This window comes from Benincasa hispida, chromosome 8 (genome assembly GCF_009727055.1).
Source record: "Benincasa hispida cultivar B227 chromosome 8, ASM972705v1, whole genome shotgun sequence".
Taxonomy (NCBI): domain Eukaryota; kingdom Viridiplantae; phylum Streptophyta; class Magnoliopsida; order Cucurbitales; family Cucurbitaceae; genus Benincasa; species Benincasa hispida.
The window spans coordinates 34,826,378-34,846,521 of NC_052356.1; the positions used below are offsets into that span (position 1 = coordinate 34,826,378).

Consider the following 20,144-nt stretch of genomic DNA (forward strand, 5'->3'; position numbering starts at 1 on the left):
TCTCTAATAATCAATTGAGTGGGAGGTTATTGGTGATTTCATGGTAACCGTGAGATCAAAGGAAAAATGTTCTCCTAAATTTAGTTAATGTTTTTTTTTTAGTTTTCCAATCTTGAAAATTACTCACGAAAGAGTTGTCAAGTAAATCAGATTTACTAAATGATAGCTTGGAGAGACTAGACGAACGTGGAGTATTCCTACGCGATAGACACTCAGCTGGACGATTAGTTAAACGATTGCATAGTTTTTTCTAGACAATCACATTGCTTTTGATAAACGATTGGGCATCGACCTATATGATACGCTTTATCTTCTCCCACTTGCTCAATAGTTTACACGATTATTCTTCCTCCAGTTTCTCACTTCTAACCAAGTCCACACAGAGCCCACGCTCTGGATTCTCACACCGAGAATACCGAGGTAACCTTGTTGGTAGTATCATACTCAACTTGACATAGTTGAGATTCTGTGGAGACCGTTCGTGGTGTTTGGGATGTTTGGGAATTTGTGATCACTTTGTTCAAGTTCGCTGTGATCGTGCAGTGTAGTGGTTGTGTTGTACGAGCGTTCGAGTGTTGCAGTGTTACGGTTTGTTCGAGCGTTTGTGATCAAGGAACTTGAAGATGAGTCTTCAAAGGTTTGTTGATTCTTTCCCTTGATCTGTAGAAAAGCATGTTGTAATTTTTGTTTTGCGCTTAGCCTATTGTTTCTGTTTGTGACTGTAATTGTGTATGTTCATATATGATTGAAATTTGGAAAGATCCTTCCACTACTCATGGAAATCCTCAAGTCCGATTTCCTTTAATAATTGAAGGAACTTTTATACAAGAGTGCCTCTGAGCGAAAGCGGATCTTTACAAAGACATTGTGACAGAATTACCATAATTATATTCAAAAAAAAAAAATATGCATCATACTATAAAATTATCGGCATGCTAAGAAATAAACAACCAAGAGAACAAAGAAACTTACCAGTTGAAGACTCTTTCTTCTCGACAAATCTCGCTCTCTCCACGAACGGATACTCTCGCTCTCGCTGGAACTGCAAGCTATCATTTATCAAAAGTCCGGTCGTCTACCACAAATGACCTCCACACGAACAGAAGAAAGATGGGGATGATACCATCACTTGGAACCCTTAGTATTCTCAGTGTGAGAATCCAAAGAGTTAGCTCTGTTAGGATTTATTAGAGGGGAGGAGGAAAAGAGATCATATACAACGATCAAACAAGTGGGAGAAAACTAAGTCTATCGTATAGACAAAGTTCTTGATCGTTTACATGAAGTACATGATCGTGTAGGAAAAGGTAGGCAATCTTCTATACGATCATTTAGTAAAAGCTCAACGCTAGACGATCGTTTAAGAAAAGGTAAGCGATTGTTTAGAAGATAACGCGCGTGTGTCAGCGATTGTGTAGTAAACTCAAGCTATCATATAGTCTCAGATTTACTAAGAAATAGGCAACCAACACCTTTGTGAGCAATTAACTGTGTGTCTTTGCAAAATGAAAACAATTTTCATTTTATTTTTCAGTTATGAAAACTGATTGAACTTCCTACTAACGCATGGTTACGGAGAAAACGGCAGCCAATTATCCCATAATTGTCAAAATTAAAATAATAAATATAATCATATTATATTCATTGACCTATATTTTAATATCATATATCAACCATAGTGTTTTCTCCTCCACTAGATATAAATCATATTTATATCCATTTTCCTCCAATTCATGTATCTCATACATAAAGTCAATCACATCATATATAATTAATAAGTTCAATTATATCATCTATAATGAACTTCCTCTGAACATTTCAAACTGACCAAAAAACTTATTCTCAACTTGAATCCATTGAGCTATCCAGGGGACCTTATGAACCTATGGCTCGAAGCTTCAACGATACGTGAATAACTGACTAAACTTTTTAACCACGAGATCTACCATCCATTAACTACCAGGCATTCCACTCAAGACCGACAGTTGAACTCTTCTTACCATAGATATATTTTTGTGTCCATTGGATATAACCAATTAACAGGACGATAACCCTTCACAGATGCTAGTAAGTACAGTTGAGTCAATTTACCGTTTTGTCCCTATAGTCACATCTAACTTCTTAAGTACCACTGATTCTTCTAATGAAAAATACAACATAGTCCTACTATGTATGGACACCTCTCGGGCCATGAGAAGGTGTGTGGCGCCACATCGTCCAAGCCTCGGGATTAGCCCTTAAGAGAGCAATCTATTTACTTACCTCTGCTTCGGGGAAGGAATGAATTCCATCTTGTGTAGTTGAGTTCCCAACTCACTCAGGATTGAGGTCATATTACCTATAGTCATTCTAGTGAAGTGAAGTCTCTGTCATGAACAACATTATATAACGAGACGTTAACACTTCGTGGTCAGACCTTATACAAACTCTTTGTATAGAACACCCCACATGCACATCCCCACATGAATGATCAGTATAGGGCATCATATACATCAAATTGCCAACGGTAGATGCATATGGGACCCGTCTCATCTCCTCAACCTCTTGAGGCATCTTAGGACACATGTCCTTAGACAAAGTTACTCCATGCGTGAACAACAGTAGACCCCTTTTGGAGTTCTGCATCGAGTACTTGAGCAACATTTTGTCAATGTACGATGCCTGAGACAGCGCTAGAACTTTGTTCTTACGATCCTGAAAGATATATATACCCAGAACAAACTGAGCCTCTCCCAAATCTTTCATTTGGAATTGGGTCGCTAGCCAATTCTTAATTACAGTCAGTAGACCTGCATCATTCCCAATGAGTAGGATATCGTCTACATACAACACTAAGAAAACTATTGAACCATTAACGATCTTCTTGTAGACACAAGGTTCATCAACATTTTGGTCAAAGCCATATGATTTTATCACAGTATCAAACTGAATGTTCCAAATTTAAGTTAGAGGTGTTTGATAACTCTAAAAAATAACTATTTGTATATCTTTCGTTTCATTTGCTTGTTGTGTTCAAAATGATTAAATACCTATTTTTGTAGGAATCTGGGCAAATCATGCATTTCAAAGTATTACGGGCTGTTTGGGGTTGATTTGGAGCTATTGGAAGTGAATCGGGCACCAGGAGTTTCAAAGACGTGAAATGGCCAAAATGCCGCTGGTAGGAGTGTTGCAACCCTCCCCTTTACGTTGCCTTTTACGCTGAAAGGCAGTCTCGTGCATATTAGGGAGTGTTGCAACACTCCAAATATTGACAGACGGACACACTGCATTACGCTCAACGTCGCAACGTTTGAGGGCTACGTTTCGATAGTAGCCTTCCTACGCTGTCACACTGCCTATAAATATTCTCTTCGACTTTTAAGGCTTTTTCATGTTGATCTTGATGGAGACTGAAGTGAACCTTAGTTTTCTTCTTCTTTCTTTATCTTTTTAGTATCAGTAGGTTAGTTTTTAATTTTCTTTTGAGTTGTAAACAATGGATTGAAGGTCTCCTCCTTGCTTTATCTATGAATCAATGAGGTAATTTGAAATTTAGTTTTTGGGAGTAAAAACCCATGTAATTTCTTGAAAATTCTGTTTAAAACCCATGTAATTTCTTGAAAATTCTGTTTGTGGATTGAATATATATGTTTTTATGCTTTTTTTGAATCCGCTTCCATGTCAATAAGCATGATTGTGTTGTTGACTATTCATCCAGAAGCATATATTCCCTTGCTAATCGATTCATAGCTATGTCATGTTCACATTCGAATGTCTAGCTCAGTCAACTTAGTAGCAAATAGTTAATCGTGTATTTGATGATTATACCTAGAATGCATGTATTGTTAGGTTCGAAGATAAATTTGGTTAATTGATTAGGCTGTTCAATTGGTTAATCAATACAATAGGATCCTAAAGATTAATGTGCATTTTTTTAATCTCTATACGGACGCTATCGAACTCAGTATATTTAGGGGAAATTTATATGGATGGCCCCTATTTAGGGGTCGACTCGAAATTTGTCCTCACTTTAAAAAATGCTCGAAATTTGGCCTCTTGCTGACGTGATCCACATGTGAAGGTACCCATTTGACCTTTAATGCATGCAATGGCCTATTGCTAGCTCCTCACTCCCACTCCCACTTCTTACTCATTCGTCTTGATCCTCACAAGACACAACTGCAATTTTTCTTCAATTTTTCTTTTCATTTGTTCAGATTTTTCATCTCATTTTCTCGCTTCCGCTCCTCTCTCATTCGTCTTGTTCTTTATCAGATACACCTGAAACTTTTTCTTTGAGAAAAACTGCAAAACGAAAAATAAAGAGAGAAAAATGAGAAGAAGAGCGACATAAACAGAAATCCATGAAGAAGGAAAAGGGGAAAACGCCTAGAGGGCAATGTAAACGAAAGAATTCACCGAAAATGAAAAAAGAAAAGAAAAGAAGAAAAGCAGGAAAAAAAAAGGAAGAAGAAAAACAAAAGGTGTGAAAAAAGAGGAGGAATGAAGAAGAAGAAAGAAGGGTTAAAGTGGTAAATTCACAGCTTGAAATCGATAAAATGCTCAATTTCATTTTTTTTTTATAAAAGTGAGGTCAAATTTTGAATGGCTCCTAAATATAGGTCATCCATACAAATTTTTCTATATTTAGGAGCATATAGTTTAATTAGGGTGTGGTTTTCCAGCTTTAATTAATATTTAGGACGCTTTCTTGGTTCGACTCTAGCTAGTTGTCTGTCAGTGTGGAGACTAGTTTGGTTGTGTCAAGCAAGTTGTTGTGCACACATAAATTGAATACATGTCTAATTACCAGTATTTGATGATTGATATTACATAGGATATCTCTTGCTCTTGAAACTAAATAAATCCAACCATAGTTTACATTTACCCTGACGCTTCACTATCAGTATCACTATCTACCCCCTCCCCAATTTACCGCTCTAATTAGGAAATTGGCTTAACGAAAAACTCATGCTAGTTTCCTACTTATCGACTCATACTTGCCACTGTTGCTACACCATCGTAGTAGTAGTTATCGAGTTCAGTATTATAAATTTCTGATTAATAGAGGTTTGCTAACGATGGTAGAATCCTCGCTATCAATAAGCATGACTCAACTTACATAACATGTAGAACCAATTTCGAGGTCTGAGATTCAACCTCACCCACATAATGTTAAAAAAAAAAAAAAAAAAAATAGGGATTAAAAAATATGATTGAAAAAGTTAATAATTTTGGCCATTGAAGTTGATTTCGATTGTATTTAAGTCTAACTTTTAAACTAAACAATTTGATCTCTAATAAACTTTGTTCATTATAGTATTCTTAGTCCCTATTTATTTATTTATTTATTTTCTTCTTCTCTCCTTCGTTCTCATCCGTTTTCTTTCTCTCTTTTCTCCTTCAATCTTCTTCCTTTTTCCCTTCAAGATTTTACGTCAACATTTCGTTTAGTGCTTAATGGAAAAATAGACAAATGAATCAAGAATGCGAGTAAGTTATCTTGAAGAATAAATTTGTTATATTTGGAAATTCAAAAACCCAAATGCAATCTAAAACAAATTTTATTGTTTCTAATTTTATGTATTGGAGTTGATTTCAGTCACAATAAAGATTGAATCTTTAGAGGGAAGGAAAATAAAATTAAATCTTTTCTAGCTAGCACTCATGAAAATAAAACCATATCTAGTGATATGTAAAATTGCAACAAAAAGTTTGAGAAATAAAATATAGGTTTAGGAAACATCAAATGAACAGTATATTGAAAAGGCAAAGGTTATGTTGGGTTTTTAGGTTTCAATGACTCAAAATGGTTGGGGTGTTGGAGACATGTTTTACAGATTTCAAGGCAAAAGATCATTACTCCTAATTCCTTGCCCATTTACACTTCTAACTTTCCCTTCTAATTTATTAATGAAATTTTGTTCCAACTTAATTATTTAATATACTTAATAAATTTATTTGAATTTTATAGTATCTAGTGCACTTACACAATACATTAAATGTTAGACCACTATTGGTCGTGACAAATGACTTTGTTGTATTTAAAATAAATCTTAAAAATTATATTGTGTTGGCAATTATACCATCAAACTTTCAATGTAAAATGAGCCCTCAAACTTATTTAAATTTTAAAATTGAACCCTAGAGTTTATAAGAGTTGCAAGAATTTGACCTCTAAATGATAAAAATCGAGCATTTAAACTTAGGATGTGTTTGATCTAACTTTTTTAAGTGTTTCGTTGTGTAAGTTAGTCGTTTTGGAAAAAAATGAAATGTTTTGACAATCGCTTAAAAGAGCTTTTGAAACATTTTCAAAGTGTATTTTAAGAGTTGTTTTCAAATACAAGAAAATGAAACCAAAATGTTTACAAATAATAGCAAAATCTCATTATTTATTTGCGATAGACCACGATAGACTACTATCTAAGATAGACACATATAGTAGTCTATCACGATCTATCACGTGATATTTTACTATAATTTGTAAATATTTTCATTAGTCTTGTCACTTAAAATAATTTTCCGTATTTTAAACCATTATATATATATAAAAAGAGTTTAAATAAAAATGATTTTTTTTACTTAAAAACATTTTTTTTTCTTTTGTCATTCTAAACAACCCTTATACTATTATTATAATTTCTACAATTATATAAGTCTAAGGATTCAATTTTCAATACTCGTATAATTTTGAGTGCTCAATTTTTATAACCACCACCACCACAATACTTTTGAGTAGTTTTTGAAGCTTGCTTTGAAGAAGAAGAAGGAAAGGAAAAAGAGGAAAAAAAAAAAAAAAAAAAAACATTTGAGTGTATCCGAAAATCATTTTCTCCCAATAAGCTCCATTATATACATTTTATTTTTCAGCCAAATGCAAACATCAATTAATTCTCATTTTCTAATTTGTTGAGATCCGAATAAACTTGGAAATTCAATTTTTGAATTGGGCTTTGAAGGCCCATTCTTTCAAGTCGAGTCCAATCCAGTCCAGTCCACACATGGTTTTCGGTCAGAAGTCGAGAAAGGCCCAAATCCTAAGGCCCAAACTCCTCTTTTAAGAACCCAAGAAAAAAGGGCCCATTTTCCTCTCCGGCCTTCTTTGGATACTTTGCCTTTATAAAAATATATAATAGGGATGAAATATTATTAATAAATTTTCGTTCCAAGTTCTCGAGCCTCTAAATTTAAAATTTTGAATGCATATGCTTTGTAAAATAGTTATATATAGTTATTGAAAATAAATTTATGTAATCGTCTTTAATCAAAAAATGACCTCATAATTAACTTAATAACTGAATTACACTTTTCAAATGAAACGGTAAAATATATTAATTTTAGCCAAATCGGTTGTGAGAATTCCAATTATAAAGGCCGCCCTAGACCTAGGTACGGTTTTACGATACGAATATGATAAGATACGGTGATCCGTCAATTTCTTAAAGACTAAGATACGGATACGTCTAAGGATACGAAATATTTTTATATATTTTTTTAATATATATTTCTAAAAACCGAGGATACTGATACATTTACATTGAAGATACATTTTTTTTCCTTAAAAAAATCTAGGATATAGATAAAATTAGCATATAAGTTAATAACAATTGCACAAAATATAATACAAGCACTGAAATACCAAAAAAAACAAAAACAAAAACAACAACATCTAAGATGTTGAAGTACGATAATTAATAAAATGCAATAAAAAAGTGACTCATATTACAAAAAGAAGAAGAAGATTAGAGGGAAAAGTATGAAGATAAACGAAGAACTTCTTCATTGAATTGTTGAAGATATCCAAATGGTTTATATATTGGTAGATTTTGTGGGGACTCAAATATGAAGATGAAGATTAAATGATTCTAAGATTTGGTATTTTATTATTATTTTTTCTTTTAGTTTTGGACTCGAGTAGTGAGCTTTTTAAATAGGTTGTCTGGTTTTAGATTGGGAAAGATTAGATGAGTTACTTATCTTTTTTCTTTAAAAAATGGTACGCGTAGAAATAGATACATTAAATCGCGTATTATATATATATATCTGAGAAGTATTTGAAAGTATCGGTATCCCATAGGCTAGGGGTATTCAAAAAACCCAATAACCCGACCAACCCGAACTGTAAGGGTTGGGTTAAAAATTTTCAAAAATATTAAATCCGGATCAAGTCTCGGGTTACTCCATTTCAGGGTTGGGTCAACCCAAATATATATATATATATATATATATATATATATATATATATAAAAGCAAAGCAGAAAGAGAGTGACGGAACGGACCTAAACAGTGAGAGTCTAAGAGAGAGTGTTTTAAATTTTTATTATATATATATATATTAAAAATAAAAACAAAACATAAAAGAGAAATCGAAGTCCGAATTCGAAGAAACGAAACCCTCGTTAGTTCGCCTCGCCGCAAGCTCACTGTGGCCCTTGTTGCTTCCGATCCAAAAATGATTGAAAACAAACCTCGTCTCTTCGCACCCGATCAAAACCTTCGCTCTTTTCGCTCGCGCCTCGTCGCTTCCGTCGAAATGAAAACCCCTCTGCCTTAGCCGAACGAAAACCCTCCGCTTCCGATCCGGTCTTGCCTTAGTCCCCTCGTCAAGAATCCGGCCACGCTCACGCTTCCGACTCGGTCTCCCTCAGTCCCCTCGCTTCCAGTTCGGTATTAACTCACGCTTTCGCTTTCGGTACATTTTTTTGGTACTTTTACTTATCTATGTAATTTTGGGGGTTTATTTGGGATTTGTAATCCTATTGGCTATTTTCTTCTGTTTTTCTAGACATTTGCACATATTATTGTGTTGTCTACAAAATGTTGATAGTTTTTGAACGAAAATTATTAGAGGTTTCATTTGTTTTGCTGTCCAAATTTTTTTTGTTCCATTCAACCGTGATTGATTAATAAATTATTTTTTGTTCCATTCAAACGTGATTGTTGTCCAAGTTTTTTTTTTTTTTTTTGTGTCATTCAATTGTTCCATTCAAATTCAATTGTAAATTATTAGAGCTTTCATTTGAATCGTAAAGCGCTATTCCATTCAACCGTGATTGATTAATAAATTAATTTTTGTTATATTCAAACGTGATTGTTGTCCAAGTTTTTTTTTGTGCCATTCTAACGCAGATTTATTAATAAATTAATTTTTGTTCGATCTCGCAGTGTCTTGAGAACAGTTAAGTTGATTCTTTAAAGTCATCACAACGGACACGAAATCAAACACTGCTGAATCACCATTTTCAAACTTCCCCGTGAGTAAAATAACTAATTTTTATTGTGTACATATACTGTTTATGTATGATTGATTGATGATTGATCTTTATACATGAGTTGTTATGAGTTAATTGAGAAGCTAGTGTTTTTTTTTTTTTTTTTTTTAATTGTATAGGTAGGTGTAATTAGTTGTTTACTAGTTTAATTTATTTTATAGATACACAGCAGTAGTGGTAATGTAAGTGGAACCGGTAATAATGAAATATCTTATCTTCCTCCTCCCCCTCCTAATGTTAGCCAAACTCCTAAAAATATACCACTTTTGCCTCCCAAGTCTAATCGAAAGAGACCTAATAAACCAACATCGTATGTGTGAGATCATTTCACAAAAATGAAAGCAAGTGCTAATGATGGAGCTAGGTGCAAGTGTAACTATTGAGGTAAAGATTACACATGTGATAGTAATACTTGTGGAACCAGTACTTTATGGAAGCACTTAAAAAATCAATGTAAAAAGTACCCATATAAAGAAGAAGAAAAAGGACAAACCACCCTAACTCTCGTACCTTCAAATGATGGAAAATGAGTCAATGGTAGTAATTTTGTGACGACATTGTTTAGCCAACAAGCGTGTAGACTAGCATGCGCTAAGATGATAATTATGAATGAGTTTTCGTTCAAATTTGTTGAGACAGAGGGTTTTAGACACTTTTGTAGTGTTTCGTGTCCTAAGGTTGATGTTCCATCGATAGTCACAATCGCTAGAGATGTATATCAACTTTATCTTGAGGAGGAAAAAAAGTTGAAATCATTTCTAGTTAAAAGCTCTCAAAGAGTTTTCTTACTACCGACACATGGACTTTGCTACAAAATGTGAACTACATGGTCATTATTGTACATTTTATTGATTTTGAATGGGTTTTGCATAATAAGAGTTTGAGTTTTTATCAAGTTGCTAATCATAAGGGGGAGACTATTGCGAAGATGATTGAGAGTTGTTTGTTGGAATGAGGGATTGAATACGTCTAGCAGAAACTAATCGAGCTCCGTTATGCCGCCGCTTAAGGACTCTTCCCAAACGACTCTGAATCTCAAGTATAGAGAGGCTGTTTCATATAGTTTGAAAAGTGCTTCAGTGATCACCGTTGATAATGCAAGTTCTAATGATGTGACTATTTCTTATGTTAAGAGAAGACTTAAAAGTTTGTTTTAGATGGAGAACTATTACACATGAGGTATTGTGCCCACATTATTAATCTTATTGTGAATGATGGACTGAAAGATGTGCATGATTCTATTGCCGGTGTTCATAATGTTGTTAGATATGTTCGATCATCACCTAAGAGAATGGAAAAATTTAAAGCTTGTGTGAAACAAGAAAAAATTCAGTGTAAGGCTCTTGTTTGTTTAGATGTGGCAACTAGATGGAATTCTATTTATTTAATGCTTGAACATGCAATTAAATTTGAGAAAACTTTTAGAACTTTAAAGGAGGAGAAAGATGACAGATTTTGTTGATTACTTCAAGGAAGATGACCGTGGAAATAAAAGATTGGGCCCCCAAGTACATCGGATTAATTGACTATAGGTGTGTTTATTAAGTTTTTAAAAAGGTTTTATGAAACCACCACAATATGTGGATCTTCATATGTAACTTATAATATTGGTTATAAGGAAATTAATAAAATTTAGTTTGCTTTAAACAAATGGAGCAATAATACAAACTCTATTCTAAGTATGATGGCTATGAATATGAAAACAAAGTTTGATAAGTATTGAGGTTCGCTTGAGAAAATGAATAAATTGATGTTTGTGGCTATGGTGATTGATCCTCGGTACACGTTAAAGTACTTAAATTATTGTCTTTCCAATGTTTATGACCGTGATGTGGTTAAGGATATGGTTGAGAGTGTGAAATTATATTTGTATCGTCTATATGACTTTTATAAATCGCATAACACTTCTCCTCGAGATAGTCATAGTACCAATGATTCTCAACAGTCAAAGACTGTCACTATAAATGAAGATGATCATGGGATGGACGAAGAGATAGATGATCCATGGATAACTTTTAAGAGATTGAGAGAATAAGGAAGTTCGTTGGAAGTGGAGAATGATTTGACTTCTTATTTGTCTATATAGAAGATAAAGATGATTTTGAGATATTGTACTGGTGAAAAAAATGGCAACAAATATCCCATTTTATCAAAAATTATTCGAGATGTTTTGGTGGTTCCGATATCTATAGTCGCTTCCACTTTTAGTAGAGAGGATTCTTGATTCCTTTCGAAGTTCTTTGACTCCAAAAATAGTGGAGGCCTTGATATGTACACAAAATTAGATTCATGGTGGCTTAGTGTTACTAGATCTCCATCCACAACTTAAAGAGTTAGAGACGTGTGAATATTAAGTCAGTAATTAAATGAATTCTTTTTGTACATATCTAAATTGTTTATTGTACACATATAACATGTATTATGCTCAAATAATTAATATATTTAATTTTGCATGATTTGTTTTGTAAAGCGTCCATCATCTTCCGTCCTTTTGAAATAAGGAATTGGATTTGGAGCATAATGATGATTTTAATGGTAAGTTTTACTACCATAAGATCAAATATTATTATTACCTATAAATGATCATCTTGGTTTAATATATTTGTCATTTTTTCGGGCATTAAGAATGAGAAGTGAAAAGACCAAAGATAAAGAAGAAAGCTCACTCAAGTCATTCGTCATGCCTTATGATGCATTGGTGCTCTTGAATGTTATTATTGAACTTGGAGCTTTTGAATGTTATTATTGAACTTGGAATTTTATGTAATAGGCCACTAGTCATTATTAAACTTGGACTTTTTGTTTCTATTTTGAATGTAGACTTGAATATTTTGAGTAGAGACTTTGAACTCGAATATTTGAATTGAATTATTTGAGGAAGTTTCTTTTGAAGTTTATATTGAAAATATATATTGGTGGTTGTATTTTAATGTAAATGTAAAATTCGCATAGATTACAATATTAACATGTTTTTTATTATTAAATTTTATTAATTGATAATATATTTTAGAATTAGTTCACTTTTATAAATATGGAAGTTTATTGACCTACAAAAATCAAATTGTTCAACCAACGGGAAGTAACGAAAAAGAACAGTCAAAAATTCAAAAAAAAAAAAAAAAAAAAATCCGGTGACCCAACCCAATCCAACCGAAAATTTTGGGTTAGGTTGGGTGGGTTGACCCTTAAAAATGAACGATAGTTCATTATTAGCCAACTCAGTTTTTTGGGTTGGTCCACAAAATTCTTTCAATCCGGCCCAACGCGGACCATGTACACTCCTACCATATGTGTATATGGATTATTTGCCTCACATAAAGTATCTGTGCTTCATAGAGGCCGCCCATTTGAAGGTCACAATTTTTGTTTATTAAAAGATGTATAATTATATAATCTAAAATTGACCAATTGACTTAAAAGTCACTTTTTATTTTTTTTTGTGTAAATATTAATTTTACTCCTAAATTTATGAATTGTATTAATTTAAACCCTAAACTAAAAATTGTATCATTTTAAACCTTAAGCTTTGGGGTTGTATCAATTTAAACCCTGAATTTTGAGAGTTGTATCAATTTAAACCCTTAACTAATAATTATATCAATTTAAACCTTAAACTTTCATGAGTGTATCAATTCAAATCTTGAATTTTCATAAATATCAATTTAGACCCTGAACATTCATAAATGTATACAAATAAAACATAATGGAGGATTAAGTTGATACAATTATGAAAGTTCAGGGTTTAAATTGATACAATCTCTAAAGTTCCGAATTTAAATTGATACAATAATTAGTTTAGGGTTTAAATTTTCAGGGATATAAATTGATATTTGTCCTATTTTTTAATAAACAAATGTTATTTTATTTTTCTTACCAAAAAAAAAAAGAACGATAATATTCTATTTTTGAAGTTTGACTAAAAGATATAGAGTCGTTTTTAAAGATTAATGAAAGGAATGTATAATATATGTATACATTGTTTTATAAGTTCCATTTACAAATGGAAGAATGACCAATATATCAAATGAACCTAATTGGTCTAATTTGGGCTGTTGAACCAAAAGTTTTAACTTTATTTATTTTATTCTCAATTTCTAGAAGTACATCAATAATATATAGTTATTTAGTTGAGACATTACCAGTATGTTTGGATTGACTTAAAAAAAATCATTTTTATTTAAACATTTTGATAAAAATTAATTAAAATATATTAAAAAAATTATTTTGACTCATTATCAAATACTTCAATTTATTTCAAAATGACTTATTTTTTAAATTGAACACTTTAAAATGTATTCCAAACACGTCCTACAATTATGATATATTCAATAAACTAATTATACCAATATAATTTTCCCCAAACAATACGATATATTAGATTCTAAATTTTGAATAGATTACCAATTTTTTTTAAAATAAATAAATAAATAAAAAGGATGTCCTTTAATTTTTAAATGTTATGTATAGAATACGTTATTGATTTGTTTGATATTTTAAGAAAGGTAGAATACTATAATAAGACATTTCCCTTTCCATTTATATATATTAATAAGACCATGAGTTTTTAACGTGTCTAATGAGATCATAACTTTAATTAATAAATAATTGTAATAGATATAGAATATATTGAGAAAGTCTAAAACATCTCCTAGCCATTTTAAAGTTTAAAAACATTAGATTTTTGTTAGTACAACAATCGTGGAGATGAGATCGAGCCATTCCGACCAGAGAAAATGTATGACAATTACCACTGAACTAAGTTTAAGTTGACCAAAATATATTATACAACTTTAATCTTGAAAATAAATTTACAACATAACCTTTAATACATCGGCAAACTTTTAAAATCATACCTCGAACTTGGATAAATGATACAATCTTCGATTTAAACTTTAAAAGATGTTATAATTTTAACCCTTTAAAAGTTCTCGCTTCAAATTTCTAACATCTGTTATAAAATGTATACAAATTATGAAATTGATGATTTTTTAAAGAAGGATGTCATTAGAGTCGAGTTTTTATTTTTTATTATTTTTTTAAAATAAAAGTTGGCAAAACCATTCAAGGGTTAATTTAAATTTTGCTATTTTGTATAAATAGTTTCATTTATTTTTCTATTCTTGAAAATGTATAAATAATTTTCTTTATTTTTCTATTTTTGAAATCAAACTGTTTTTTTTTTTCGGAATTCTAAAAAAAAAAAAAGAAAAAAAAATCAAGAGCACAATTTTCTTAACCTTATTTTAAATGAACATTAATCCTTTTTTAATATATAATTTTTAGAAAGAACTTTATTCTAAATTACAAGCCTGCTCAACATTATTTATTTATTGTTATTTTTCTTTGAAAAAAACTATTCAACAAAGTTTAACTTTAAAACAAGGAAAAAAAGAATCTCTCTCTCTGTTTTTTTTCCCCTGACAATAAAAAAGAATCAATCTAATCTGTGTTCTTCTTGAATAATAAGATCATAATATATTCAGATACATATTTTTGTTGGATAGATAACATATTTAAAACTGAATCTCAAAAAACAATCAAACAAAAAAAAAACTTGGTTAATCGAGGCAGAAGCTTGGATTTTTAGTATTTTGTCTGATTTTCTGTCGATTTCCTGGTCAAACAAATATGCCTAAACGGAGTAGAAATTATAAAATGCTTACACCTTCATCAGAAAATTCAAACAATGTGATTTAGAAAAAAGAAATGGTTTTTTGCTAAAATTGATCAATGTAATTTAAAAAGGGAAATGGGAATTTGTCTCTTTCCCATAATCATCTCAAGGAGGGGAAGCCTTCTCCACAATTAAGTGGCCTCGAAAACTTCTCCACAACTTTTGTCAGCTTCAGCTTAGAAATATATAAAATTCAAATTCTCTCATTTGGGCCCTTTAATTTTCGTATTTGGAGCATAGAACTCCACATAGACTTGACTTTAGCAGCACCCCTCGTTGGCCGGTTCTGATTTTCTGAAGTTTTGCAACGATGAGAGGCATGGGAAGCCAGAGAGTTCCGCTACTTGATCGTGGGGTAAGCTATTTTTCCATTTCCATGGTGTTCGTGAACAATGATTTGGTCCCTTTTGAATGAATCGATGGAATGCTTTCTATTATTTTCTTTATTTGGTTTCTATTGTGGGATTTTACTGTTCTTCTTTATGCTTTGTTTGAATTTCAATCACGTGCCTGCTTATTTGGAAGTGATTTTGATCCTAGCATCACTTTCAAAGTTTCGTGGGTTACTTTTTGTAGCTTGAAATGGATGAATAAATTGTTAATGGGGCTTATAATGCTGATGTTTATGTTTATGTTTACGTGGGTGTTCGTCGGTTTTTGTTTTTGTTTCCTTGTTTTTTGTAGGGAGGGGGAAAGAGCAATGGCACATCAGAAGATCGTCAGTTGACAGACCTGGAACATGGGGATGCTGTACCGGTAATGTTTTCCATTAGATCTTCAGTGAAGTAAAGATTTCATTGGAGGGGATTATTCACTTAACTAGTTGTTTGATTGTTTCTTGTTTGTTTTCTGATGCTGATTATGCTTGCAAATTTCAGCCTGCAAATGTTGGATTCGGCAGAGTACTTTCACTTGTAAGTGAGTAGGTGTTTTGTTGGCAGAAGCCATCAGTTCTGCTGTCTAAACCTTTCAAGCGCTCAACATCTGAATTGTATTGCAGGCAAAGCCTGAAGTGGGGAAGTTGATAATTGCTACCATTGCTCTTCTGATTGCTTCCACGACAAGTATATTGATCGTATGCATTTTTTTCTGTGTTTTTATGTATCTATTCCATGGTCACAAAATTGAAATTATGGCCATGAACTTAGTTATGATTTTACTACTGTATAATACTCTTCGAAATGCTGATCCTGCAGCCAAAATTTGGTGGAAAGATTATTGACATTGTATCTGGAGACATCAACACACCCGAACAGAAAAGCAAAGCTCTAAAGGAAGTCACTAACACCATTGTATACATCACATCGATCGTCTTAGTTGGGTATGATTATTTAGACGTTTTAAACTTAAGGCACAATATGTGGAGTCATTGTCTTGTATATAAAACTGCCATGGGATTATGCTTGTTGGCAAATCCTAAACCAGATAGAAGGGCAGACTAATAGCTTTGATTGTGAACTGGCTTCTGCTTTATGATTTAGACGTCTATTTGAAATATATTTCTGGGCTATTCAAACTATCTTAGATCCATTATTATGTCATCTGAAAAATATTATGGCACTCACTCATGAAAAATGGGATTTCCAGTTCGGTGTGCTCAGCTATTCGAGCTTGGTTATTTTCTTCTGCTAGCGAGAGAGTTGTTGCTCGCTTAAGGAAGAATTTGTTTACTCATCTTCTTAATCAGGTACCCCCCCAATGAAAAAAGGGGAACATAAAGCTACAAAGTCTAATTTATATTCATTACTTTTAGCATGTGAAAGTTTTCTGGAACGGTTGTTGAATTTTGTAGGAAATAGCCTTCTTTGATGTCACTCGAACAGGGGAACTTCTTAGTAGGCTATCTGAGGATACCCAAATCATTAAGAATGCAGCAACTACCAATCTTTCTGAGGCCCTAAGAAATCTATCAACTGCAATAATTGGGTTGACCTTCATGTTTTCAACTTCTTGGAAGTTAACATGTAAGAATTTGAACATTGAAGCAGAAGCAGTTAACATATAACTTTTAGGGTCCCAATATGCTCATTGTTTTATCTGGTTTATCATTTCTAGTATTGGCTTTGGTTGTTGTCCCTGTTATTTCTGTTGCTGTTCGTAAATTTGGTCGCTTCCTTCGTGAGCTTTCTCACAAGACTCAAGCAGCAGCTGCTGTCTGTGCTTCAATTGCCGAGGTATAAACTCACATTGTGTGAACAAGTTGGTTATTATCTTACATGATGAAATCCAGAGTAAATAAAGAAAAAGTCATTGTTATGCTTTTGTTTTAGGAATCTTTTGGTGCCGTGCGCACCGTCAGATCTTTTGCTCAAGAATCCTATGAGATATCACGGTACTCTCAGAAAGTCGAGGAGACATTGCAACTTGGACTTAAACAAGCTGTGAGTTTATTTTGGAAGTGAAAAATATCTTTTTGAGCTTGTGCATGTGTCTATCTTTCTGCAGGCTCATAGCTCTTACTCCCGATCTTATCATTTAACAGAAAGTGGTTGGATTATTCTCTGGAGGTCTCTATGCAGCATCGACCTTATCTGTTATTATTGTTGTGATATATGGAGCTAATCTGACAATCAAAGGGTTCATGAGTCCGGGAGCTCTGACTTCTTTCATCCTTTATAGTTTAACTGGTAAGATTTCTTTGTTTTATGGGGTTTTACTTTTTCACAGGAACAATAAAAGTAACTGCAATCAGCTCTCTGTTTGTAGTTGGAACGTCCGTATCGGGGTTGTCAGGACTGTACACTGTAGCCATGAAAGCTGCTGGAGCTAGTAGACGAGTTTTTCAGCTCCTTGATCGTGTATCTACGATGACTAATTCAGGAAACAAGTGCCCCATTGGGTATGCTAATTTTTTGTTTTTATGAATTGAAAATGAAATTTCCTCCTCTATTTTGGAGGGGAGTGTTTGGATAATTTTTACGTTTAGGCTTTCTTGTTTCTTGAGCATTGGGTTAGTTAGTTGGTATTTACTATTCAGGGTTCTTTCATCTTGCTTTATTTTATTAGTTTTTGAGATGACAAATTCTATCAAGAGCGAGCAAATGTGACTACACGAACAGGAAAGAACTGTTAGTTTCAATTTTTTCAATAGGAGTAGAACAATTACACTTAATGATTTAATGTAGTGATCAAGATGGAGAAGTTGAGTTGGACGATGTCTGGTTTTCATATCCGTCCCGTCCTAATCACACTGTGCTGAAGGTAATTACTCTCTTAAATTTTAATTATGTGGGGACAGGTTATGCAGTGTTATTGAATGATAACAACTTCCATGATACAGGGAATATCATTGAGATTGCAGCCTGGCTCTAAAGTAGCTCTAGTTGGTCCGAGTGGTGGTGGAAAAGTAATTTACTTTGTTTTGCTGAATGCGTGTTTCTTATACTGATTATGACAAGAAATCTGAGAGTTATTACGTGTTAAAAGCCTGCTTAACATAGTGCATGTTTCTTTGTTTGCCACAGACCACCATAGCAAATCTGATCGAAAGATTTTATGATCCTACTAAAGGGCGGATTTTGATTAATGGGGTTCCTCTAGTAGAGATATCACATGACCATTTACACAAAAGGGTAAGAAGTTTAAATGAAAATTTACCTTTCTAACTCGATTGAAAGTTCAGGTTGCGTTACAAATCTATTCTGTATGGTCTTGTTTCGAATTATGATGGTCTGCTTGTCAATTGCAGATAAGTATAGTCAGTCAGGAGCCTGTTCTTTTCAATTGCTCTATAGAGGAGAACATAGCCTATGGTTTAGATGGCAAAGTTGATAGCATTGATGTAGAAAATGCAGCTGTAAGATCTTATGTCCTTTTGTCTCTTGGAAACCTTTAGGGCTAAACCTATTGTTTAACTTAAAACTACTGAAATGACAGAAAATGGCCAATGCACATGACTTCATATCAAATTTCCCTGAAAAGTATAAAACTCATGTCGGAGAACGCGGGGTAAGGCTGTCAGGCGGTCAGAAACAAAGAGTAGCTATAGCAAGAGCTCTACTTATGAACCCAAGAATTCTCCTTTTGGATGAAGCCACAAGTGCTCTAGATGCTGAAAGTGAACACCTTGTGCAGGTCTGTTGTGAATACTTTTGGTTTGGTTTTAGAAACTTAAAAAGTACCCTGCCCCGTTTCCGATTTCATATTTATAATTCTAAATTCTCATCAATGGACGGGTTTTAGGATGCAATGGATTCTCTGATGAAAGGCAGAACCGTCTTGGTCATTGCTCATAGGCTATCTACCGTCAAGACTGCAGACACCGTGGCCGTTGTTTCTGATGGTCAAATTCTTGAAAGTGGAACACATGAAGAACTTCTTAGCAAGGATGGTGTCTACACTGCACTAGTGAAAAGGCAATTGCAAGATACAAAAACAACGTAAGGCAAAAATTACTTTTGCTTCAATGACGGATAGAAAGCTCATACGCTTTTCCTTCTACCACAATACTCAGAAAGCTCCTGTTTTATTTAGTTCTGAGTTCTTTTATTAGAAAGGTGTTTGTGTTTATTGTCAACAACACTGGTGAACAGGCTGAGAAAGTGAAAATAGATTCTAGGATTATGTAATTCACATCAAGTGTTCTACAGTTGACAGAAAACTGTCTAAAACTTTCTAAGAAAATTCAAACAGAAAGTGAAAGAAGATCAATAATAAATGTAACTTCTGTTTAAAGTTTGTGTTGAATTTTAGAACTTGTTTCTGTAGGAAAGGATGAATTTGTTATATTTGTATGAAGTAACTTTAGATTATTTTTATGGGCTGATGTATAAGATGCTACTGATTAAGTAATATACTTATAATTGAGAAGTTAACTAATCCATTGATACTAATTAACTGGAATGAGATTAACAATTTTACTCGAGATAATTGATTAAAAGACAATCTCAAACTTTAAAATGGTTTTTGCCCTACTTTTTTAATTTTGCTCTCTTGCATATATCATTGTTAGCCAAAGTTACAAAACTACATGTTTTCTTTTTTCATCTTCCGCTTCTTCTTCTTCTCAAATTTCCTTCCTCCATTTGCACCGGCCATTCTCCATTTATTGTCGACCATTGGAACGTTCTAAAGGTGTTGTCATCGGCCATCAGAACGCCATATGCAGTGGAGCAAGATAGCAAAGAGTAAAGGAGCGAAGAGCGAGAGAGAGGAGACCAAGAAGAGAGAGTGAGAGAGAATGAGAGAGGAAACCAAGAAGAGGAGTGTGAGCG

General features: G+C 33.1%; 1 protein-coding gene and 1 long non-coding RNA gene across 2 annotated transcripts; both read left to right on the top strand.

The window, feature by feature from the left end:
* The first annotated feature begins 8,345 nt into the window (after positions 1 to 8,345).
* LOC120082775 lies at positions 8,346 to 12,161 on the top strand. The gene is made up of 3 exons (XR_005483278.1): positions 8,346 to 9,239; positions 11,728 to 11,792; positions 11,883 to 12,161. It is a non-coding gene; the product is annotated as an uncharacterized LOC120082775 (long non-coding RNA).
* A 2,842-nt stretch (positions 12,162 to 15,003) lies between these two features.
* Positions 15,004 to 19,605, top strand: LOC120084239 (ABC transporter B family member 25). The gene is made up of 17 exons (XM_039040140.1): positions 15,004 to 15,286; positions 15,616 to 15,687; positions 15,810 to 15,845; positions 15,932 to 16,006; positions 16,128 to 16,252; positions 16,519 to 16,618; positions 16,724 to 16,895; positions 16,987 to 17,105; positions 17,202 to 17,312; positions 17,414 to 17,558; positions 17,638 to 17,770; positions 18,057 to 18,132; positions 18,212 to 18,277; positions 18,396 to 18,503; positions 18,620 to 18,727; positions 18,808 to 19,005; positions 19,114 to 19,605. Exons 1-17 carry the CDS (start codon positions 15,242 to 15,244, stop codon positions 19,312 to 19,314), a joined length of 1,890 nt encoding a protein of 629 aa, XP_038896068.1. The 5' UTR covers positions 15,004 to 15,241; the 3' UTR covers positions 19,315 to 19,605.
* Positions 19,606 to 20,144: the final 539 nt, after the last annotated feature.

Coding starts and splice junctions, on each gene's coding strand:
- LOC120084239 (XM_039040140.1), top strand. CDS start 15,242: ATGAGAGGCATGGGAAGCCAGAGAGTTCCGCTACTTGATCGTGGG. Junction 15,287..15,615: donor TTCCGCTACTTGATCGTGGG/GTAAGCTATTTT, acceptor TGTTTTTTGTAG/GGAGGGGGAAAGAGCAATGG. Junction 17,106..17,201: donor TCTGTGCTTCAATTGCCGAG/GTATAAACTCAC, acceptor CTTTTGTTTTAG/GAATCTTTTGGTGCCGTGCG.